General features: G+C 41.9%; 1 protein-coding gene across 2 annotated transcripts in view; it reads left to right on the top strand.

The window, feature by feature from the left end:
• The window catches only part of MTPAP (mitochondrial poly(A) polymerase), a 182,256-nt gene that overhangs the window by 93,991 nt on the left and 61,832 nt on the right, over positions 1-26,433 (top strand). For both annotated transcript variants that reach the window (XM_069211289.1, XM_069211290.1), the window contains exon 6: positions 12,703-12,929. In XM_069211289.1, coding sequence (XP_069067390.1) covers positions 12,703-12,929 — 227 coding nt within the window. The remainder of the gene's footprint in view (positions 1-12,702; positions 12,930-26,433) is intronic.

Below are 26,433 nucleotides of genomic sequence, written 5' to 3'. Positions count from 1 at the left end.
GGTATTGTGGACAGCTAGCTGTCAGAAAGCTTTTGAGGAGCTGAAGCAGGCCATGTGCTCTGCACCTGTCCTGAAAAGCCCCTGTTACTCCAAAAAATTCATTGTCCAAACTGATGCATCTGAAATAGGGGTAGGGGCAGTCTTATCACAACTTAATTCTGAGGGCCAGGATCAACCTGTTGCTTTTATCAGCAGGAGGTTGACCCCTAGAGAAAAGCGTTGGTCTGCCATAGAGAGGGAGGCCTTTGCTGTGGTCTGGGCACTGAAGAAGTTGAGGCCATACCTGTTTGGCACTCACTTCATTGTTCAGACAGACCACAAACCTCTACTTTGGCTAAAACAAATGAAAGGTGAAAACCCTAAATTGTTGAGGTGGTCCATATCCCTACAGGGAATGGATTATACAGTGGAACATAGACCTGGGAGTACCCACTCCAATGCAGATGGACTCTCCAGATATTTCCACTTAGACAATGAAGACTCATCAGGTCATGGCTAGTCTTATTGTCCTTCGTTTGGGGGGGGTGGGTTGTGTAGGAAAGTACCATCTTGCCTGGCATGTTACCCCCATATTTCACTGTATATATGTTGTGTTAGTTGTATGCGTCACTGGGACCCTGCCAGCCAGGGCCCCAGTGCTCATAAGTGTGCCCTGTATGTGTTACCTGTGTTATGACTAACTGTCTCACTGAGGCTCTGCTAATCAGAACCTCAGTGGTTATGCTCTCTCATTTCTTCCCAAATTGTCACTTACAGGCTAGTGACCAATTTAACCAATTCACATTGGCATACTGGAACACCCTTCTAATTCCCTAGTATATAGTACTGAGGTACCCAGGGTATTGGGGTTCCAGGAGATCCCTATGGGCTGCAGCATTTCTTTTGCCACCCATAGGGAGCTCTGACAATTCTTACACAGGCCTGCCACTGCAGCCTGAGTGAAATAACGTCCACGTTATTTCACAGCCATTTTACACTGCACTTAAGTAACTTATAAGTCACCTATATGTCTAACCTTTACCTGGTAAAGGTTGGGTGCTAAGTTACTTAGTGTGTGGGCACCCTGGCACTAGCCAAGGTGCCCCCACATTGTTCAGGGCCAATTCCCCGGACTTTGTGAGTGCGGGGACACCATTACACGCGTGCACTATACATAGGTCACTACCTATGTATAGCTTCACAATGGTAACTCCGAATATGGCCATGTAACATGTCTAAGATCATGGAATTGCCCCACCAATGCCATCCTGGTATTGGGGAGACAATCCCATGATTCCCCGGGTCTCTAGCACAGACCCGGGTACTGCCAAACTGCCTTTCCCGGGGTTTCACTGCAGCTGATGCTGCTGCCAACCCCTCAGACAGGTTTCTGCCCTCCTGGGGTCCAGCCAGGCGTGGCCCAGGAAGGCAGAACGAAGGACTTCCTCAGAGAGAGGGTGTTACACCTCTCCCTTTGGAATAAGGTGTCAGGGCTGGGGAGGAGTAGCCTCCCCCAGCCTCTGGAAATGCTTTGATGGGCACAGATGGTGCCCATCTCTGCATAAGCCAGTCTACACCGGTTCAGGGATCGCTCAGCCCTGCTCTGGCGCGAAACTGGACAAAGGAAAGGGGAGTGACCACTCCCCTGACCTGCACCTCCCCTGGGAGGTGCCCAGAGCTCCTCCAGTGTGCTCCAGACCTCTGCCATCTTGGAAACAGAGGTGCTGCTGGCACACTGGACTGCTCTGAGTGGCCAGGGCCAGAAGGTGACGTCAGAGACTCCTTCTGATAGGCTCCTTCAGGTGTTGCTAGCCTATCCTCTCTCCTAGGTAGCCAAACCTCCTTTTCTGGCTATTTAGGGTCTCTGCTTTGGGGAATTCCTTAGATAACGAATGCAAGAGCTCATCAGAGTTTCTCTGCATCTGTCTCTTCACCTTCTGCCAAGGAATTGACTGCTGACCGCGCTGGAAGCCTGCAACACTGCAACAAAGTAGCAAAGACGACTACTGCAACCTTGTAACGCTGATCCTGCCGCCTTCTCGACTGTTCTCCTGGTGGTGCATGCTGTGGGGGTAGTCTGCCTCCTCTCTGCACTAGAAGCTCCGAAGAAATCTCCCGTGGGTCGACGGAATCTTCCCCCTGCAACCGCAGGCACCAAAGAACTGCATCACCGGTCCTCTGGGTCTCCTCTCAGCACGACGAGCGAGGTCCCTTGAACTCAGCAACTCTGTCCAAGTGACTCCCACAGTCCAGTGACTCTTCAGTCCAAGTTTGGTGGAGGTAAGTCCTTGCCTCCCCACGCTAGACTGCATTGCTGGGAACTGTGTGTTTTGCAGCTACTCCGGCTCCTGTGCACTCTTCGAGGATTTCCTTTGTGCACCGCCAAGCCTGGGTCCCCGGCACTCTAACCTGCATTGCACGACCTCCTGAGTTGTGTTTGGCTTCGTGGGACCCTCTTGTGCAACTTCGGGTGAGCTCCGGTTCACTACACTTCGTAGTGCCTGTTCCGGTACTTCTGCGGGTGCTGCTTGCTTCTGAGTGGGCTCCTTCTCTTGCTTGTCGCCCCCTCTGTCTCCTCACGCAAATATCGACATCCTGGTCCCTCCTGGGCCACAGCAGCATCCAAAAACCCTAACCGCGACCCTTGCAGCTAGCAAGGCTTGTTGGCAGTCTTTCTGCATGAAAACACTTCTGCACGACTCTTCACGACGTGGGACATCCATCCTCCAAAGGGGAAGTTTCTAGCCCTTGTCGTTCCTGCAGAATCCTCAGCTTCTACCATCCGGTGGCAGCTTCTTTGCACCCACAGCTGGCATTTCCTGGGCATCTGCCCACTCCCGACTTGATCGTGACTCTTGGACTTGGTCCCCTTGTTCCACAGGTACTCTCGTCAGGAAATCCATTGTTGTTGCATTGCTGGTGTTGTTGTTTCTTGCAGGATTTCCCTATCACGACTTCTGTGCTCTTTGGGGAACTTAGGTGCACTTCGCACCCACTTTTCTGGGTCTTGTGGTGGGCTATTTTTCTAACTCTCACTGTTTTCTTACAGTCCCAGCGACCCTCTACAAGGTCACATAGGTTTGGGGTCCATTCGTGGTTCGCATTCCACTTCTAGAGTATATGGTTTGTGTTGCCCCTATCCCTATGTGCCCCCATTGCATTCTATTGTGACTATACATTGTTTGCACTGTTTTCTATTGCTATTATTGCATATTTTGGTATTGTGTACATAGATCTTGTGTATATTTGCTATCCTCATACTGAGGGTACTCACTGAGATACTTTTGGCATATTGTCATAAAAATAAAATACCTTTATTTTTAGTATATCTGTGTATTGTGTTTTCTTATGATATTGTGCATATGACACTAGTGGTACTGTAGGAGCTTCACTCGTCTCCTAGTTCAGCCTAAGCTGCTCTGCTAAGCTACCTTTTCTATCAGCCTAAGCTGCTAGACACCCCTCTACACTAATAAGGGATACCTGGGCCTGGTGCAAGGTGTAAGTACCCCTTGGTACTCACTACAAGCCAGTCCAGCCTCCTACACACGGTTGCTTTCTCTGAAAATATTCCCATTCCAAAGGTGAATCCTGGATGATTCGAAGTGCACGCACACATAGCAGACAGACAATTTATGTCCAACTCTTCCATGACCGATGTCTTTAGCTGATCTCCCTGTACCCCTTGTGTGACCGTGCAGCTACTAGACATCTGCCGCCATTGACAGGGGGGAGAAGTCAGTGACCATTTTATTTTTCGATCTGTTGTAGTACTTGCTTTGTGACCAGTGGATTGTGCATAGATTCGGACCCCTGACTGCCCCACTTTCCTCCAACCTGCGGAGTGTTTCAAGTCTAAGCTGTCCTCGGGCATTGTGATTAAGAAAGTGAGTGAGTGCTGCTTTCTCTGCCCCGCTCCAGCAGCGAACCCGCCCGTTGTCCCTATGCTCACTTTTACTGCCCATTGCCTCTTGAACTGATCTGGGCATTGCTTTCTTGCCCAAGAGGGCATCCTTGACATCATAGCAGTGGTATGCAGAAATGGGTCTGAGGCAGGGCTGACCAGTTTTCTGAGCACTACACCGGGCCTGCCTGCACCTGATTGCTGTTATTGAGCTGCCTCCCTGTGGCCAAGTTGTTCATGTCATGCCTCAGGCTCCCTTCCTGCTACTTTGCTGCCTGCACTGGTCTGTCCTTATTGCTCACACCTTCTTCCCAGCAGGTTTTCTTCTGCACAGACTCCCGACGCAAATGCGTCATGGCCCGTCCGGCTCTTCCGCAAACATTGGAACGAACAACTGATATTGTTGCAGGTTGTCACATGATCTGACCCTGGCACTCTGTGAGCTCAGTTCTCGATGCTTCATGGCTTACCCCAACTACCTGTTGTTGGAAATGGCCCTTTTTGCAGGGTTATCCCCAAACTTTTTACCTTCTGCCTCCTATTTTTTTCAGGTCTGTTTTTGCTGGTTTATTGTCTCTGCACACTTTACCACTGCTGATCAGTGCTAAAGTGCAAGTGCTCCCTATAGAAATTGTACTGTTGATTGGTTTATCCATGATTGGCATATTTGATTTACTGGTAAGTCCCTAGTAAAGTGCACTAAAGGCGCCCAGGGCCTGTAAATCAAATGCTACTAGTGGGCCTTCAGCACTGGTTGTGCCACCCACATTAGTAGTCCTATAACCATGGCTCAGACCTGCCACTGCAGTGTCTCTGTTTGTGCAGTTTTAAACTGCCAATTCAACTTGGCAAGTGCACCCACTTGCCAGGCCTAAACCTTCCCTTTTTATACATGTAGGCCCTAGGTAGCCCCATGGGCAGGGTTCAGTGTATGTTTAAGGTAGGACATATACAAGTGTGTTTTATATGTCCTAACTGTAAAATGCTGCCAAATTCGGTATTCACTGTGCAAGGCCTATCTCTCTCATAGGTTATCATGGGGGCTGCCTTAAAATACCCTTAAAGCACAGATTCCCTTTGAGAGCAGATACAAATTCGGAGTTTAGGGTCTCTTTACTCACAATTTAAAAATACATCTTTTACTGAAGTTGGTTTTTAAATTGTCTGTTTGAAAATGCCACTTTTAGAGAGTAGACATTTTCTTGCTTAAACCATTCTGTGACTCTGTCTGTTTGTGGATTGTCTGTCTGGGTCAGTCTGACGGGTTAGGCTGTTTTGCCCCTCTCTAGACCGTGACACAAATGGGGGCAGAGGTGTAGCCTGGATATCCTGATGAGCCATCTGAGCTAGAGGGGATGAAGGAGTGGTCGTTCACATCTGAAAGGACTGTACCTGCCCACACACAATGCAGTCTCCGATCCCCTGGTGTGTGTCTGGGGTTCGGCCTGGACAAGGAAGGATCTGATAAACACTTGAGACTTTGCTTTGAAGTTTGCCAACTTCAAAGACAGAAAGGGGTATAAGAAGAAGACCCAAACCCCAGACTTTTAGAATCTTTTTGTAACCAAGAGGAACCTCTGCCCAGGAAGGAGCTGAAGGAGGAGTACTGTCCCTTTGCTGTGTTGCTTTGCTGGACTGGCCTGCAGTTTCTGCTTCTGCCTGAAAAGAGTGCAAAGGGTGAACTTTGCTGTTTGTCCTGCTTGAGAAAGTTCTCCAAGGGCTTGGAGTAGAGCTTGCCTCCTGTCTGTTGGAAGTCTCAGGTACACCAAAAACTTCAGTTTCCTCGACCTGCAGCAGTGGGAACTGTGTGTTTTGTGCTGTTCAAGAGGAGAAACCACTGCGACGGTGGCAACGAAGCCGCTGGCTGCACTGTGACCTGCCAACGCCGCACGGAGTTGCATTGAACCGCTTCGCAACCGCGACCCTGGTCTCACTGGTGCCGTCATCAGACTTCACCGAGCCACTGCTTACACCGCGACCAGTGGACCTCGCAATCCGCCATCACCTGCTCACTCCGCAGCCTGGGCCTCCCTGACGACGACACTCCTGCTGACACCAGCGCCGCTGCCTGCACCGTAGCCTGTGGACACCGCTTGTGAGGAGCACAAAGCAACATCCTGTCCCACACCGCAGCCCCGGTCCACCAACGCCAGCACCATCGACTCCAGTGTCGTCACCAGGCATCCCTGCCTGCACCGTGGCCTGTGGACACCGCTTGTGAGAGTAACGAAGCACCATCATGTCCCGCACCGCTGGCTTGGGTCTACTGATGACAGTTCTGCGAGCACCATGACCTGGTGACACCGCACGTCGTACTGCCCCGCTTCACACCACAGCCCTGGTCTCACAAACGCTGCTTGACGCAGTCACCGAGCCGCTGCCTGCCCCATGACCTGTGGGCACCGCATGTCGCATCGTCCCACTTCGCACCACAGCCCCGACTCCATCTACACCAACGTTCCTGACTTCCATCAGCCCGGAGTTCGATCCGCATGCTTGTGACTTCAAGGGCCCGACGACTCCCACACAGACTCCGGAACCAACACCGTGATGCCAGCGACACCGCTCTCCAGAGCTAACCACGGGGATCACAATGCCCTGCAGTTCCAAAGGTACTGTTTTGCGGGTTGTCCTGACACCGTAGCTGGCCCGCAATGCTGCATCCGGCCTGAACTGTTGGTTTTGTTGATCAAGATCCCGTGATAGCCCCAGGTGGAGCTATTGACTTCAAGGAACTGCGTTTTTGAGAAATCTTGCAGAATTTATATTTTTATCACTGTATGTTGGATTTTTGTCGTATTGGGCTTGTTCTAAATAGATAAATATTGGGTATTTTTCTAAAACTGATGTGGTGTCCTTTTGTAGTGTTTTCACTGTGTTACTGTGTGTTATGTGCAAATGCTTTACACGTTGCTTCTGAGATAAGCCTGACTGGGGTTATCTGAGTAGGTATCTCCCTTATCCTGACAAGAGTGAGGGTACCTACTTGGACAGGGTGCAAACTGACTGCCACCTAGAGACCCCACTTCTAACACCTGTTATAGTTGCATTCCTCCTCCTCCCCGCTCTTGTTGACTTGCAGCCTGCCCCAAATCTACCCTTCTCCATTTGCATCCACCTTGTTATTTACAGCTGACTATCACGCTGTGTGAGTCCGCGGCAAAAACAAATTATACTCCTTAGTTGTAGTTGTTGAGGCTTTCTTATAAATGGGATCCTCCTACAAATGTTGATATTGCAGTCTCTGACCTAACCAGCAGTTTTAGGGCTCACCCTCTCCCCTTCCAGACTCTAGCACCTCATTCCCAAGATGGCAGCCCTTCCACTCTTGCAGAGAAACTAACATAGGACTACTTACCACTGGAATAGAAACTGTAATAGGACTGCTGACATGAAGTTTAATAGAAAGCAAAAAAGGACTTATTGCTCAATGAGCATTCATATGTCGTTCTTGGAAAGTAAAAAAAGACTCAATGAGCAAGCCCAAGACTGGAACTTGGAGACCCTAAGGAGCAGCCATATTATGAAAAGTACTGTTCTGACATCTGCTCTTTCTCAAACAATCCATACTCGCCATATCAATGCAACTTTGCACTCGACCACTCATTTTTTCTGTGCCATCAGTAATGTTTTTAATATCTGAGCTACATTTTCCTCACTCCCTAAACATCTCCCAATTCAAAACGTTATCACTTACTTCAACCCCCTGCATGTGAAACACAAGTGTGCAGCTTTGAATGATCCTCAGCAGGTAGAACATGAACCCTTAACCTCTTCTCAGTAGCACAGAAATTTTTATGGACACCATGCCCAATATTACAACTTGACTCCACACCGACTTGTTTAACATATTTGTCTAACTGGTCCTAATTACGCGCTCAGACATGGACCCGAACTTCCTAAGAGCAGTTGACACAAAATTTGAGCCAGCTGGCCACAATGCTTATTAACTTATGTACCCTCCCAATCTAACAAAAATGGTTCCAAGAGCTTAAAACATAGACTCCTGAAATCACACCCAGAAACTCTAATCTCTGACAACTACTTCTGTTAAAAAAAGGAGCTATAATAAGTAATCTTATCTTCTACATGACAAGACGAATACAGTGGAGGAAAGCCCTGTACTCATTGCTGGTCTTAGACTCTCAACAGCTCCTTACCCGCCTGTAGAGGAGCTGGAACCATCTCCCTATACAATAATGGAGTTATCTTCATACAGTCTGACCACAACCTAGAATTATTTGATGAAATGTTCACTACCATGAAAAACGTGTTGACACATAATAAATCCACCCCTCCCAAGGTCGTTCTAGCTCTTCAGATAACCCAAAACAACCTCCAAGTTATTTCCTCACACTGTGTAACTACATCAAGCGTTCCACCTCTCTCCCTTGCCCTTCTTTGGCGTTAATCATACATAACACCATTATCCCACCAACTCTTGTACGGTCCGAGTCTCCCTTCTGAAGCGTCACAATGAATTGCACCCATATCTCACCACTAGAGCAGGGGACTCAGAGACGCATTGCTACAAAAGTAACACCACCACCCTGTCTCTTCTTATGACCTCTGAATACCCTAGCGTGGATATCATTAACCTGCCTATGACACTCCCCGTGGTCCAATCGATGACTTCCTCGAAGACCGATCTACCAATCCTGTAGAACAACATGATCCATACAATCCCAGCTCTCCTACCCAGCCAGCTTGCAAGCTCTCCACCTCCCCCGTCAACCTCAACCCCATCTCCAACCAGTTCTCCCCTCTGCTCGTTCACCCTGACCAGCATTATTCCAACACCACAGTACTGAGCACTCCCCCACCTACCACCTGGATCCAAACCTCTACCACTCTCTCCTGCACTTCACTACAATCAATACTTGGCGAGATTACACTGGACCTTTAACAACTTAAGGCAGACTTACAAAGACTAATAGGAATCACCTCAGAGCTAGAAAACAGTCAGAGGTCTAGCAAAACTCCTGGGCATTATAGGCACAACCATGCCAGCCACACTAACTACATCGCTAGTTTATCATCATAACCCCTTGCCAAAGAGACCTCTATTATCTTGACTTCTCCTTACCCGGGATGGAGAACTTTACCCTTCCCCAGGACTCCACTCGGCCCATTAGGTTTAAAGATACATTATCTGAAGTTACATTCACTCCCTCCTCCTCTCATATAATTCCACTCACTCTGATAACAGACAATTTGGAACAAATCCAAACAATTCCTGTGAACCCACACAGAGAACTTTAGGCCCAACTCCAGAGCCGTAAATAATTCCAACCTTAGGCATGTTACCATCACACAAACTACTTCAGCGGTCAATATACCTCACATGAAATGCATGCTACTCAATTGCAGATCAGCAGTAAGGCATGCAGCGGACATCGCTAACCTCATTCTTACCCAGGAATTTGACCTCCTAATCCTAACTGAAACATGGCTTAATGATTCCTCTGCACCTATCCTTGACTTACTCGTCCCTCCTAGCTATGACATCATAAGATTAGATAGATCCCAGAGACCAGGTGGCGGTATCACATGCGTACCCCGTCATAGTCTCTCAGTGAAACAGTCCCAAATAGTTGCTTTCTCCTCATTTGAATACCTGTGTATCGATATTGCAAGTAACAACAGCCTGATATTCAAACTGTACACGATCTACCATCCTCCAGGAGGCAGCCTCACATTCATAGAACAAATTATGGAAATGGTTTCATCCTGTGCAGGGCAACACTGAAGATTTCAACCTTGACTCTGTAGTGAACAGCCTTAAAACCTTCCTTGATTACCTCAACTTCATCCAATTCTGCCACGGTCCTACCCATACAAGGGTGCAACCATGGATCTAATCATTGCTAAGGCTAACTTCATTCAGCTCAAATCTATAGTCCCCTGTGACTGGACAGACCATCACCGTATCACCTTTCTCAACACAGTATTGGTGATACAAATAAGACTCAATTAAAGAAACCTAAACAATGGAAAAGGTGCTTGCGAAATGTAAACCTGAATGATCTTTCATCTCTCAGCAATAACATCTTGCCTCCTCCAGTGAATATTTCAGATGTCCATGACTACAGAGCACCACAACAATGCCATGATGAACCATCTAGACATGATTGCACCCTTACAAGTAAAAAGAATGTCCACTAAAGACTCCAAACCGGTACAATGACCGTGTTAATGCAGAAAGACGTAGTTTGAGAAATGCTGAACCCTCATGGATAGTCTCACTGTCCCTCAAACACCTCAAGCACCAGAGAACACTGAGGAACATCTATAACAAACACATTAGAAGCTCAAAAGCAATTGATAATGCTAGAAACCGACCCAAAAACTATTTGAGGTCATCAAACGACAATTGAATAATCAACCCAGCCATTTCCCAGTGGGATCCAGTCCACAGCTAAACTGCAAAGATTTTGCTGCCTCCTTCCTGGAAAACCCCAAATAAATTGAAGGTGACCTGCTGATAGCCAGGGAGCACCTTCCAGTCATTCGACATCTCAGCCTCCCCACCTCTACCTGAATCACTGAGCCCCAATGTCTGAAAGGGCACCCTCCCCCCCCCCCCCCCCAAAACATTACCACGTGGATCATATTTAAAACCTTTGAGAAAAACAACAGTCTCAAAATTGTAACAGCACTGACACCCTCAAACGACTTCAACGGCCTTTTGCCATCAAATTTCTTCAATGAGTTAAAATAGTTTATACTACCACTCTGGACAAAGATAGTAAATGTCTCACCCTCCAACGCACTATTTCAGATTGCCTGAAATCTGGGCAAGTAACCCCTATTGTTAAAAAGCCTACAGCATACCACATGGACCCGAACAACTTCCGCCCAGTCTCCAACACTCAGCTTCTGGAGAAATGTGTCCACATTCAATTATGTAACCACATAGAACTGTCCCAACTTTTAGACCAATTCCACTCCATCTTCCACCAGGACCACAGCACCAAATCGGCTCTAACGCACATAGTAGATGTGGCAGTAAAAATGGTAGATTAAAACAAATCCTGTCTTCTAATCCTCCTCAACCTCTTGTCAGCCTTTGACACGGTTAAACATGACGGCCTCCTAAACTTACTAGAATGTAGGATGGGTCTATCCGGACCAGTACTAAATTGTTTCTTCTCATTTCTACACAATAGAACCCAAAGAATCAAGGTTAATTAATGAATCCCTCTCCAGTCCCACACCAGTAACACTTGGGGTCCCACAGGTATCAACACCCTTTCCCACTCTATTTTAACCTGTTCATGGCACCTTTAACTGAAATATTACTACTAAAAAACCCAAATTGGTTGACATGCAACCACCTCAAACTAAATGCTCTCAAAACTGAATTTCTCTTAATCGCCCCACACAATCAGTCACCCGATATCGGGGAATGGATGAAGCAACTAACACCCCTTAACTGCTTACCACACATCATGGGTTCACAAGATCACTAGGAATAACACTAGATACGATCTTGAACATGCAGCAGCACATCAGTACTGCCACTAAAGGAGCTAACTTCCAAATGAACATCTTAAGAAAAATAGGACCGTTGTCAAGCCCTAGTGATGTCCAAATTTGAATATGGAAGTGCAAACCTCTGCGGCCTACCTAGATCTAAGTTGGCTCCACTAAGGGTCTCTTTTAACTTGGCTGCAAAGCTCATCACAGGATCTAAAAGATACAATCATTTTACTTCTGACCTGTAATCCCTAAACTGGTTACCATACGAAGCAAGGATTCAGTTAGGTCTGTATGATCCACAAAGCCCTATATTTCAAGACATGACGTATCTATCACAAAAACCGGTGCCATCGGGTGGCTGCAGATCCTCTAGAAGCACCAGCACCTTACTGTTGAAACCACAGAAATTTCATTAAAAAGAAAACATATAATGGAGCCTTTTCAAGTACTGCCCTAAAAATGTGGAACTCCTTGCCCCCAGAAATCAGACTGAACCTATCAACTGCATCATTTAAAAGGAAGGTAAAGTGCTTATGAACAAATTTCTGCTCCAGAGCTCACAAACACTTCTCTCCAGACCCTAATTGGGCTCAATACCCAAACCCATATAAATTACTTGCCTGTTATTGTCTTATTTATTGTACTAGTGGCTTGAACCTTGTAGTGGTCTCTTCCCTCAACTTGGAGCTCCCTCATCCTGTACTGTTTTTGATTATCTTGTGGTTGGATTTTCCTATTACTTCCTTCTTTACCACATGTAAAGGGCTCTGATACCCTCATGGGTCATGTTTTTGCTATACAAAACTTTAAAAATAAAATAAATAAGTTACAATAGAACATCTTTATAACTCCAGCTTCCAAATGGATTCTGGTAGAATCAGAGTAATCAGGACCTAACTACAAGGTAGGAGACTACTGTGGTAGAAATAGCCGGAAAACATGCATTTTAAGATTTTTCTGAAGATAAAGTCCTGGGATTGCTCTTACAGGACAGTTTTTTTTACCTTAAAGAAAAATTAAAGCTGCTATCTAGTGTCACAAGAAAGAAGTATGCACACTCCTCCCCAGTGAGTCATGAACTATAATTTACATAATGCTCCATATAGCAGCCATCTGTCATCAACACTATTCCAGTTTCTTTATTTATATAACCACCTCTATGGAAAAAACGTTTGGCTTATGCAGGACATTTTACCCTAGTAAGGAATGCTTTCCCTATTTTGCTAACTGTGTTGTAACTGTGTCCTTACCCATGGGCATTCTGTGTTTCATTTGTTGATTTTTGCTATAGCACTGCTTTTGTAATGACCTGTTCTGTCTTGTCTTATATTTTGCAGAATTGCAATGAGAAGTTCAGAACTGCTTTATATATATGGCAATCTTGACTCAAGAGTGAGGGCACTTGTTTTCAGTGTGCGATGCTGGGCCCGGGTGCATGGAATCACAAGCAGTATTCCTGGTGCCTGGATTTCAAACTTCTCTTTAACCATGATGGTCCTCTTCTTCTTGCAAAAACGAACCCCCCCTATTATTCCATCACTAAACCATCTGAAGGATCTAGCAGGTATTTTAAAGTTAATTAGTTGGTGTTTCTAATTTTGTAAATAAATAGTTATGCTAAATACAATTAATTTTTATGAAATACCTTTCTTGTCATAGACACTTTTTTACAACTGTTGTTATAGTTCATAGGTAATCATTGGGATGAATTCAGTTTCTATCATTTTATCGCATGTGTTTTGTGTTATTTTTAAGAGTTGTAAGTGGAGGACAACATAGGCATAACAGGGTTTGTGTGGAAGATGAGGCAGAGGGACACAGGTGTATTTTTTTATTAGCACTCTTTTTACTGCCATCATTGCAAACTCAATGGTTGACCAGGCAAAGCCGCACGGGTCTGCCAAGACCATTGTATTGCTGAACGATAATCATTGAGTCAAACTCAAGTAGTGGTCGCCATCCATTAAGCAACAGTTTTTGCTGCAGCACCAAATTATTTGTAACCCATATACCCCAGTCATTTGGACTGTCATTAAAAGTTATGGGCTATATTTCAATCTCTGTGAAGAGTTGTGTAATAATTGTCATGCCATCAGAGTTTTTCCTGATAGATTGTCAAAGCTTCTGAAATGTATCAGGGGGTGGGGAAGCCACAGAAAAAAGAAAAATATGATAAATTCAATGTAATGTGTAAAATACACAATTCTTTATGCTATTCCTCTTTTTTAAGTTGAAAACTCAGAATAGGCAATATTTTCCACCAGTTATAAATACCTCATAATTGGGTGTATTTGCCATGTGCGATATATATCACAGCTTGCTCCCTCCAACTTGTAATAAGAGCCCAAGAGTTTCAGATACAATAAATAGGGGAATGACTGAATGTTAACCATCAGTTAGTTTTTGTTTTGTTTTTATTTAGAGCAGCAAACTGGATTTGCAATGTTCCACCGATACACCAGAAAGAGAGTTATGTCCCTAATAAAAACACTTTACTCCCACCTTGAGTTTCCCAGTATCTGGCAAATGCTCTGTTTATATTTTATTTTTACATTCTTGAAATTACCCCCAATCTGCTGGAACTTTGCCAGCTTGTTTAGCTGCAAATAAAGTTTATTTTCTAGTCATAATTTTCTTCATTTTTCACTCTCATTCGTACTGTGTAGGGGACTTTTTCTTCTCTCCATTTTTGTGCTATTAAGGAACAAGCCACCAACTCAGGTTAAGAATATCAAGTTCTTATCAAGATGGTCATTATTTCTTATTTGGCTTTAACAATAAGAGCCTAACGGAGGTCTCTGCACAGATCTTTCTTGGAAACTACATTTAGGTGACTAAAACCCGATCCCAAAATATTCTATTTCTTGGATGTATTATGTGATACCACTTACCTACCACCCTTAATGCTTTATACATAAATCACTATGGTCAGGGGACATTGTATTCAAATGTTTCTGTGTTATATAATCTATACAATGAAAAATTTTGGATTCAAGGAAGATCGAACTAACTGGAAGATTATGCATTTCCCAATTCAGATCTCTCCATTCCTGTTCCATGATGTCAGTCTGCATGTCTTATTGTCATTTGTTATGATTTTATTATGATCTTCAGTACTAAATTCTAATAGAAGCGTATATAGGCAAGCTCTATGCAGTGCCTTTGGGTGGTGGGTGATGAAATACTACTTTGAAAATTTGTATTCCCTCTTTGCTTTTGAACATAGAGGAATAACATCTTAATTGATTTTAGCAGAAGAACCCTGGCCTCTATTTAATATTTGTCCTGTAGGCCTGAGGAATAAATAAACCCCTCACTGTCAAATAGTTGTTTTAGCCCCCAAAATTCATTGTCCCGCCATTGCCTCACCATCTTGGAAATTTCAGCTAGAAGTGATGGATTTTCCCATAGCTGCACACATCCCCTTTTGTTCCCATTTTCAAATTGCCTCTCCTCATCACAGAGGCTCCCTCTGTTTTAGAGTAAGTTCTAATTAAATTAGTAATTTAGTCTTCACTATTAATCATCGATGGAGATTTTAATGTTGCCCTCTAAAAGCTAGATAGTAGATCTACTGGAAAAAAAAGAAAAAGGCACTCTGAAGAGGAATTTTAGATGTGAGAAACAAGTAATGGCAAGACTGACATACAGGAACAACTGCACCCAAAAAATGTCTAATTTACATAATTTAGCTGTAAATACAAAAGTCAAATACCAACACATGTAAACATAGGGCATTGATAAGGCTTTTTTTTTAAGTTTACCTTTGAAACTACTAGTGTAATCATGGTCTAGAAGGCCTTTAAAGTCTAACTTAAGGTTATCCTGATTGTGAAAAGTATTGGCATTAAGAAAAGGAATGGCGTACATAAAGAATTGTAGCTAGATTAACGTAAAATTAAGATACGCCGCACCACTTAATACCAGAGGGATCCTTGGGGGTGGGTTCAATTTCTCAACAACATCAGTTAAGAATAAACATTCAAATTTACCTTAATACGGAGTCAATGGTGAGTTAATTTTAGTTTAACAGTTTTATTTTTCTCATTAGTTTATAATATTTATTAATCGATATTACAGAACATTGCTTAAAGCATGTCCCAAAATCAATTTCTGTTCTAAACTCACTAAAAAGAATATTTCTCAGCAGTCTAGTAAGGAAAAAATTATCAGTACTCACGAAGAATACTGCATCAGAAATGGTCACGGCTGAAGCAATTGAATGTATCCAGACCTCAATTTGTCAAAATCTGAGCTACAGAGAGAAATCTGTCTCGAGTCTCTCCTTGTATCTCAGTCTGTCTAAGCCATTAGAACTATTCGTACAGTGCCTGTACGTTCCCTGGGACCTTTTTATAATAGTAATGAACATCAAAAAAATGTTCAATCCATTATCTCAAACTTTAGCTCATAGCCAATCAGCTTTTGAGTACGCTTGTGAAGGATTTTTTTTCTTCAGCTTGACAAAGTAGTCAAGTAATGCTTGATGCACAGAGTTTATCAGAAGATGTTTCTTCTTGCGTCTACTAAAGTTACATTCCATATTTTCCCACTGGCTTGACTCTCTAGAAGACAAAACACTTGAATTCATAATGAATTCCAGGTTCACTTCTCTTCCCATGCATTTCCACTCCATAAGCTTATTCATAAAGAAGCAATTTTTGTAAGTTTATCAATGTTTGGCATACAAACAAAACATAAGAAAAAAAAGTAAAAACTGTAGCTTTCATTGTTTCAGCGGCCATGCTAAGGTTACGAAAAAAAGCATTTAAAATTAGCTGAAATATGCTGGTATTTGTTAGCGTTAGCAATTCAGGTCATGCAAAGCTTTGGAAGAAATGCTCCTTTAAAATGTGGCTTATGGTTAGGTCTAGCTTTCACAAAGGTTAAATAGTGACTACAATAATTTAGCTTTAATAAAGTCACTCTCTCAATCCTCCCTTTGATGGTTTGGGACCATCACAACACATTCTCAAATTTTATTTTGGCACATTTCACTTTCATCTTCTTCCTCATTGCCATGTACTTTCCTTTTCAAATTTTCTCTTTATTTTAATCTTTTATATTCTTCATTCACTCAGTCACTGAATTTCAAATCTCTTTTCATTCTTCTTTTCATGTCTCTAGCTTTCTTTTTCACTGATATCAGTTTTATTGCTTTATAGACAGCTGAAGTAGATAAGAAATAAGCTACTACTATCATTAACTCTCATCATTAATATGGTTTTGGGAATTACCCCTCCTGTTGCTTTAAGCCAACTAGCTACAGTAGTGAATCCTTTTGTGAAGCTTTTAACTATGCTAGTTGTTTCTAAAGGTTCAAAGTTTAAACTTAAAATAGATAAGTTCTCTGCATAGCTCACAATCTTTCTACTCTTGTCTGTGATGTATGTGCAACAATTTCCAATCTTTAGCATCTTGCTGATGAGCTTTTCTCAGCTAATAAGATGTCTGATGCATAACGATTTTGTAAAACCAATGATCTAACCTCTACAAGTGCAGTGTTTTCTACTAATAGAGCTCCAGAAGTACTTGTTAATAATTGATCAACTACTGTTGAAAGCTTTTTAATCTTTTCATCATTTAGAATCACACCTGCTGCAGGTATCATTGCTTCTAATATGTCTCCTACCAAGTGCGTTCCCTCATTTGCACTGTGTGAGTAAGTTTGTCTGCTGGTATCATTGTTAGTGCATCTAAGCTTTGTGCATGATACACCTTTGGAAATAGTAGTCCTATGTAACAAATACACTCCCAAACTGCAAGTAATGTAAAGTAAGTAGTCTGTGCACAAATGAAATAAACTCCAGGTGAGGTGGGTCATCTTCTTTTAAAATTTGCCAAGGTCCTCTAGATAATTTAAACACATGCTCACAATTACTATTTCCCACTGGTGTCTTCTTCCCACTAATTCTCCTTCTAAACGTACATAATTTCCCTTTATGTATTTTTTTCTAACTTAAGTTTAGGTACAGACATTTTCTTTCTATATTCATCTTCTTTTCTCCATACATACTTTGGAACGTCCTCTCTTTTTTAGGCGTTCTTTGTAAATTGTTCATTCCTTTCTTCTAACATCATAATAAAAGCTTTTTCTTGTGAATTCATTAAACACGTTAAATTATTTTCATGAGCTTTAAATGTGTTAACAGGGAGAAATGGTCTAAAATAGTACCATGCAGTCTCCATGTCTTTAGCTTGCAGATGTAAATTCATGCTTTTCATTAGTGGTACTTTAGAGACCACTATATCGACATTTAAAAAGTAATATTCAAAATGTCATTGCCTGTATACTAAGCTAAGGAGAAATTACAACAGATAGCATATGAAAGTGGAATGTGATGGTAAGCAATTTGTTCATCAGCAGATGATGCATGTGCGCACTGAAGTACCAGTCTTTAACTTCCAAAGCCCTAGTGGATTCTTGTACTAATCTAGAATAAACATTCATTCATATAAGCTACAAATTATGTTTTACATCATCCTCATTTAGATCTAGTTTCTGTGTTAGATTAATAATTCTACTAGAGGTTTTTCTGTCTCAGGTGTCAAGTGTCTGATTAATACTGTTACAAACCCTACTAAAATTATGCGTTTCAGGCAAGTACCTAAACATATTTTACACCTATTTCTATTGACATTACACATGTTGTTTCTAAAATCTGATCTACTACCAATAAGTTGAATATAACAGCAAACATTACTGGTAAGTTGAACAATTGGAATATGGTTCTTCTTCAGATAAGTTGTCTTAAGTTAGTCTTATTTCCTTTTTATTAAGTTTTTCTTTATTTCTCTTCTTCTTGTTGATTTCTTCTTCTTGTTTATGAAATTATGATCTTCGTATAGACAATCCTTAACCCTACTTTGTGTTCTAAAGTGTTATCTCTATTTAACTGCTCCCTCGGCCATTGGCACTTTTCTTATCTTCTTTTTTTAATCTGTTTTTATTAGTTCTTTTTATTATCTGAATGATCTCTCAATCCTTTTTGAATTTCTTAGGTGCTATAGTTTAAGTACAATCTATCTTAGGTTTGAAACCTTCAAGGAGGCTCTGGCAGTTATTTGCTCCAATCAGGTTGATCAGAAATTAGGACATTCAGAACTTGGCTAACATAGTATTTCCATTCAGGCGTTCTGTATCTATGACATGGAACTGTGATTCTTTCTGATCTCCTGAGCGTGTTTTGTTTCTCTTCTGTTGCACTGATACCTCTAGATTCTGTTTCTTCTCTGAATGTTGGTGGTATAGATTCAGCAGACACACTCAATCTTGTTTTCTTTTCACTATAAGCTTTTGGCCATTTCTCATTGTGGGCATCAGCTCTTGTCTCTGTTCCAGATGTTGTTCCGTTCCCTCAAAATGCTCTGTTCTCTTAGAAGCAGATTCAGAAGTTACTTCATCTGTTTGTAGTACCAGGTCTTCTCCAGTGCCACTTTGTTAATGTCCAGTTTTTTTTACCTCTTCACCTGTCAGAGATTCTTCACCCCTTTCTTCCTCTTGGTATTTCTGATCGCAATTTCCTTCTTGAATTTCTTCTCATACAATGTGTGGTGGTACGTACACCAATGCTCTTGGTTCTGGCTCATAGAATACTATTAACTCAAAAGGTTCTCTCAATCTCTGGGTGTGTGAAGCATGCAGCCAATTCACATTACTATCACATATAACTGGAGTATCTGCAACCAGAATCACCTGATGGGGCTTTTCCAACATGGCTCTAGACAGGTCTTCCTCATGCACTTTTTTATTAGGGTCAAGTCACCAGGACTAGGGTTGTGGCACTGCTCCTGGTTCGGATTTGCAGGAACAGCTTCAACCTGTCGAGAGACGCAATGCACCACATCAGCCAGTTCCTTACAGTAATCGAGTATCAAGCCATCTGTAATACTCACAAGTATATTTTCTTGAACTGCATGTAGCCTCATTGCTCGCCCCATTAGGATATCATGGGCGTGATAGGCCAGTCTTCCTGTCAGGTATACTTTGTAGACTCATTAATACTAAAGATAAAGCATCAGGCCATTTCAAAGAAGTGGAGCCACACCCCTTTGCCAATCTTGATTTGATGGTTCCATTCAATTGCTCTACTATTCCAGAAGCTTCTGTATGATAGCTGCAATAGAGCTTCTGTTCAACTTGTAATGCTGCACATAACGCATTTCTTATTTCATTCATATAATCTTCAAATTATGTTTTACAACATAGATGCTAGAGAGACAGGCATGCCATACCCTTGAAAGAGTTCCCTCAACAATAACTTAGCCACAGTGAGATTATTGTTTCTGGTTGGATAAGCCTCCAACTACCTTGAGAAAATACAGACTATTACCAAAACATACTTTAACCCGTTGCAAACCTGCATTTCAATGAAATTCATTTGCATCCGGTTACAAGGCCCTCCTGATCTTCCTACATGACTCAATGTAACTGGTATTCTTTTGCCATATTCAGTTTGTTGACATGTCACACATTGATGAGACAGTTCTTCTGCTTGTGTTCTGAAACTAGGATTAAACCAGACCTTTTTGAAGGTATGAATCGTAGCGTCTCTTCCTTAATGAGTCTGGCTATGGAAATGTCTGGTCATTGGAGGTAGCAGACTATCTTGGTAATTTCGGTCTTCTATTTACTGAACCCCAAATTTCATTTTCATCCATCCCACATCCTTCTTTTATCCAACTCTGCTTTGCTGATTCTGTTTTTTTTGCATTTGTCTCTCATTCCAGTCGTCAGCCATTCTCAACATCAGGGTTTTCTTTTGTGAATGAGTTGTTGAATGTGCAGGCTACAACTGCACAATAGTGTGCCACTTCTTCAGCATACATCTTACCGACTGTGACATAACAATTGTCACTCATGTGTGCTGCACATTTAACGACAGCGATTTCAGTTGGGAGTTGCATGCCCTTTAAAAGACTCTTCACTTGCTGACCATTTCGTATAGGGGAACAAGATGAGGTCCTAAAATCTCTCTGAGACCATAATTGCCCAAAATCATGGACAATACCAAATCCATTCTGGCGATCTGTAAATACAGTCGCACATTTGTGATGACAAGTTTTAAGCTCTGGTAAGAACAATTAATTTTACCATTTGTGCCGAGGAAATTCCTTGAAGCCATGAGACTTCAATCACTGCTTGAATTGTGCAACCATATAAGCCGCTCTTAAAGAACCTTCATTCGTTCTTATGCATGAGCCACCCACAAATGTTATAGTCAGGACCAATGGAGGCTCATCTTTTAAGTTTGGTCTGGGTTTGGTGCATAAATCCGTAACATCTAGGCAATCATGTTCAGCTTGGTCAGACTCTTCTCCCTCGGAAATGGGCAACGGTCTGCTAGGATTCAATACCTGACATCTTTTCAGTGCAATGTTGTTTCTCACCAAAATGTGCTGCTCATGTTTAGTTAATCGAGTGTTAGTTTGGTAGTGAGTCTTGATAAGCAATACTTCCACAGAGTGAGAAAACATTATAGTTTGAGGATGTCCCATTACAATGGTTTAACGCTTTAAGACAGCCAGGCAAAACGGTGGCTACAGGATCAAGAGTTGCGGAGAAGTATGCCTCAGGCTTTTTAGCATCTCCATGAATAATGATTAGCACTTAGAGAGTGCAGCTTTCCCTCTCACTACAGAACAAATATGACATTTTTGGTATAGCCATGCTTTCCCAGTGCCGGGGCACAACAGAGACTTTCTCTCAACTCTAGGAACGCTCACATGCATTCATTGTCCCACATAACCCGATCTGTTACATCTTTGTGTGCCAGTTTCAACAAGGGTTTGCCACCAAGGAAAATTTAGGAGTCCACTATCTACAGTAGCCAACCATCTCCCAAAACATCCAACTTCTCTCTGTGTGTTAGGCGGACTCATTTAAACAATTGCTTCAACTCTTTCCCTTGAGATTTTTCTTGTTTCCTACTCAGTGATATGTCCCAAGTATTGGACTTGTCTCTGGCAATATTGCAATTTGTTCTGTGACACTTTAGGTCCATTTTCTACCGAATGATTCAACATGACAATGGTGTCAACTCTGCAAGATTTTTTTGTCCTTGATGCAATCAAAATATTGTCTATGTATTGTATCAAAACTGAAATACTGGGTAAATTCAATGATTCCAGATTTTTTTTTCAGAATCTGATCGAAAACAGGACTCTCAGTATACCCTTGTGGATCACAACAGCATGCCAATACTTTCTAAAGAGAACAGATACTGACTATCCTCATGCCAGGGCATCAAAAGGAAAGCTTGGCAGAGATCATTCACTGAAAGCCATTCAGCTGTACATGGAATCTAATAAAGTATGGTGGCTGGAGTCTGTACCCCAGGACAACATGAGATTACAGTTTAATTCACCTTCCTCAAGTCCTGAACTACCCTAAACTTGCCATTGGGCTTCCACAATCCCATAATTGGCAAGTTGCGTGGGCTCCCAATTATTTTCCTCCAGATGCCTTTTTCCAACATGCCCTTAATCAAGGGTGTTCTTCCCTCTGTCACTTCTGGTGTCATATGATAAGACGGTGTTCTTTGGAAAACTGCATCTGGTTTCACGTTCATTTTTGCAGGTTCAACTCCTTGTATTAATTCAATGTCTTTTCTAGTGAAATCCCATACATTTGGGTTCACCTTTTTAATCAGATCTGTAGGTAACTATTTTGTTGTTAACAACGGGTAGATCCCTACCACATCTTGCTAGCAATTTTAAAGTCTGCATCTTCATCATGAGTTTTATACTCAACCCCATGTGGCGTGCAATAGATTGTCCTGATAAAGTTACACACACTTCGCTCCCTAGCAGATTTAGAGGTCTAGAATCACACACCACAAACTGATGATTTTCCTCAAATGATCCTGATTTTACAGAAACTTAGTTTGAAATTGGGTAGGTCATTTGTCTATTTGTAACTCCTACCACTTGGATCTCTTTTACCGAGAGGGGTAGGTCTGGTACTTCCACTGTTCTCACAGTAGAACGAGTAACTCCTGTGTCAATAAGAAATTATACTTAGTGACTATTCACCTCACCATCTACAAATGGTCCACTCTGGTTTGCCTCTAAGACTACGCCATGCTTGCAGTCTGCCTCCCCTCCCTAGCCCCGTCCTTGTGACGTGCCTGAATTTGGCATTTCAGGATCAATAAACATGGGGAAATGCTGAACTGTATCCTGATTTTGAACCTGCATTGCATTTAGGTTCATTTTGGGAAGCTGATTCTTGCTGATTTGATGTGACATTGTTTACATTTGCCTGAACCATCCGTGCTTGTCGCACAGACAACATTTTAACTTGATTTTTCATTGGTATCTGTAATTGTTGCATTGCTACATTTCGCATTTGCGTTTGATTCTCTCCCTGCATTTAATTATTGACCATTCTATCTGGATCCAATCTACATGTGTGCTTCCAATGCCCCACCTTATTGCACATGTGACAAGGTTTCATCTTCTTCAGCGTTGCAATATCAACACCTGTACTAGCATCAGTTGTCGCACCTCTTCCTCTACCCTGAGGTATCATCATTCCTCCTTATACACCTTACGTCCATGTCTGGAAACCAATTACATGCATTCTATTTTCCTGTACTGCATCCGATTTGAAAACCCATGTTACACAAACTTAGTCTGTGACAGCACAAAGTTCTTCGTTAGCTTCTCCTGTTTCATTTTGTTTGCCAACAGATCACATTTGGCGGTACATCCGGACAAATCTCAAGTCTCAAACTAAGCTCAAACTTCATGAATAAAAAACTCATATCTGTTGAGTTGAGGTGCGTTTTTCCTGTATGCCGCTGGAATATCTTTATCAGCCTTTCATAATACTCATGCACTATCTCCTTTACTTCCTACTGCACTTGATTCAGTTTCAAATAGTTTAGATCCTCAGGTGAAAATCTACCTCTCAGGAATGTAATTGCCTCATTATATATAGTCATAAATATAGGTGATGGTGCATTATTAACTGGATTTCTCATTGGCTCTGTAGCTGGCCACTGAACAGTCATTTTACATTCAGCCCACAAATAACTTGGAACTTCAGTATCAAAAAAGGCATTCAAATCTTCCCATAGAACTTTTGAAATCTTAACAAATCTCTCCACTCGTGTATACCATTTCATTGGCCGTTTCTCCATTTAGGGAAATTATTTGTAAATGCTGCAAGATCTCCTTTACTCCATGGGACATGTACCTATCCTCTGCCTTTCCCTTTAAGGGTAGGCTGCTGATGTTGCTTTTTTTCTGACTGAGCTGTTTGTTTCTTTTTCTCTTCTGCCTCGTTAGCTTGTTTATTTTTCTTTTCATATTTTTGAGACCATTTAATTTCAAATACGTCTAACTCTCACTCCATTTGTGCACACATTTTATTAATTCTACAAGATGTATTTGCATTCCTGAAGGATGCATGTGCTCAATTGCCACATCATTGAATTGCACTTCAAAACTTTTTGTAATCGTATGCTTTTTGAAATATCACTCATATTTATTTGCCAATTCAGTTAATCTGTCATGAACTGTTGCTGCTTTCCTGGTAATTTTTTAACATAAATAGACCAATTATTTTTCTTGGTGCTATGTATTGAGATCTAAACCTCAAATATTTCTTCTAATTCAAATTTTAATTGGGGAACATTTAAAAATGTCTCCTTTACAGGAGCTGGAGTAACTTCTGGACTTGAACTAGTACTCAGTCTTTCTGCATCCTCAACTTTAATACAATTTCTGGCAGCCTCCTCAACCCAAAGAGGAAATAGACCCCCTTCCCAATTACATTCACCTTGTACTGTTTGAGTTGTCAAAACAAATCAAATCTCCTCTCCTCTCTTAATGCTTGAACAGTCTGGGGTGGTGTCCATACCAAAATCTGTGAATTTTGTGAAGTTGATCTACTTACCAGGCTACCCCCAGTTGGTTGCTGAACCACTAAAGTCGGAATGACACGTGCAGCTACTGTTTGCGACGTACCTAATTGAATAACCTGTGCAGCAGTAATCACATTAAATGGAGTTTATGTACTTGTTTGAGCTGTACTCGCTTTTGCTGGAGTACTAATAACTGCTTGCTGTGATACAGGCTGTGTAATACAGACTGCAAAAATCGGTTGAGTTATTACTGGCTGTGGTATAATTTGCTGAGTCAATTCAGGCTGTACACTTACAGGCTCTATAGCTTGAATCTCATTAGCAAATTGTGAAACACCCAGATCAATTGGAGCTGTAGCTATAGTCTCATTATTTACCAACTGAGCACCATTATTTGGCATAGAACCCACATATGGTGGTAGACGAGTAGTCAATAATTCTTCTAATAAATCATCATCAGAATCTGAATTGTATTTAACTTCGGCCTTTGTCTCAGTCTCTCCTTTGTTTTTTTTCCTTACAGGTTTTTTTTAATCCTTTAACTTTTGAATGTTCTTCTTTTGTAAGTACAGAATATCATCTAGTACCTTCTGCTCAAGCTATTCTCCACAGTTGTGCTCCCTGATCCCATACAGAATCTGCATAATTTCTTATTGCCCTTTTTGTTAGTCTCTGAACTCTTTATCCAGTAGTCTCTTGTGCTACTTTTTCCCCATGCACCGAATGCTTCAAATTGTGTAGGTATAGGAGGAGGCCTCATTTCATGTAATGCTTCTCGTAATATTCCTATTATCCATAAGTTAAAGGTTCACCATTTAGGAAAGCTCAATGGCCCTTCTTTTTCAGTGATCTTGCACCACTGATGAAGCCAAACACATGTATGCAACCATTCTTCAACCATCATGTGATAAGCAGGCATATTGTTAGGAGGTGCTTCTTCACTCTCTCTATCTGGGACTAGTATATCACCTTTCATTAGACCTTGTAATGCCTTAAAAAAACTTCATTATTTCAGATTCAAATTCACCAATTCAAAATTACAGCATCTTATTTGTTTTGAATCTGTTCCGTACACATCGAACACAAAACCCTTTTGTCAAATCACAATCCAGTTTAGAATTACAATGAACCTATGACTTTGTTAACGCGTCCCTTTATGACTAATTTACTCACTTTGGGACTCGTTTTAGGCCAATGAATCTTTTGACCCTGATTGAAGACACCTTAGGACGAGATAGCTAATCAGCATGTCAATCAATATGTCAATAACGTCATCAGTATTTACCAGAATAAGACAATTCACTTTAGTCAAAGACATTAATAAAACTCAGAATCCACCATGACCTTGCAGTCATGAATAACCACACCAGTTTAGTATGAAGTTTGTGATATTTAGTCCCTATTGATTACAATTCTACTAGCAAGTTTATTAATCTCAAGACCAAGAAGCACATTAGCAAAGTCACAATATGGCAACTGTGATAAGATTTCATCAAAGCAAGAATCACAAATATTAGAACATAACAAGGCGTCAACATAGGCTATCCTTAGCAGAGTAACATTAGCGCATCATTCAACAAAGCATAGATTCAGTCATTTATCTATTTGCGTCAGTTTAGTGAACCCCTCACCTAACCTTGAATTAGCATTGGCATGTTGGGCTTCATGCAAAACAATTTAGTAACACCAATTTGGAAAACATCTAACTATGGCCTCTGTCAAAAGAGAAGCAGTTGGTACCTAGAAAGGAAAAGCAAACAGACTATTGCAATTTCATTGTCATATAGTTACCCTCCGAATTTGGGCAGCACTCAGGTTCTGTCTTCGTCCTCAGGACATCAGTTGATTCGCCATGAACCAGGAACTCAGCTCAAGGCAGGAAGGGCAAAAGGGGCACTTCCCTCATAAGGAGGTATAGTGTAAACGGGCAATATAAGGCAAGAATGGTTTTAAGAACCAAACAGCAAAGTCTCTATTCAGAGTGCCGAAGTGTCTGGATCATAGCAAATCGCATCAGCATCTCTGCATCTCCCTAATTAACTCCCTAATTCTCTCTAGTGTCTCTCACTTCCTGGTGTCAAGGGTTTTTATCCCATTTTCGTTGTACATTCCCCTAAAATCTGGTTGGACAAAGGTTTGCACCCCACCATCTTTAACCAATTAACATCAAATTAGCTCATCGAATTTGTCACCCCA

Source organism: Pleurodeles waltl, chromosome 10, assembly GCF_031143425.1.
Source record: "Pleurodeles waltl isolate 20211129_DDA chromosome 10, aPleWal1.hap1.20221129, whole genome shotgun sequence".
Lineage (NCBI taxonomy): Eukaryota > Metazoa > Chordata > Amphibia > Caudata > Salamandridae > Pleurodeles > Pleurodeles waltl.
The sequence above is the reverse complement of the archived record's forward strand: the minus strand, read 5'-3'. Positions and strand labels throughout refer to the sequence as shown.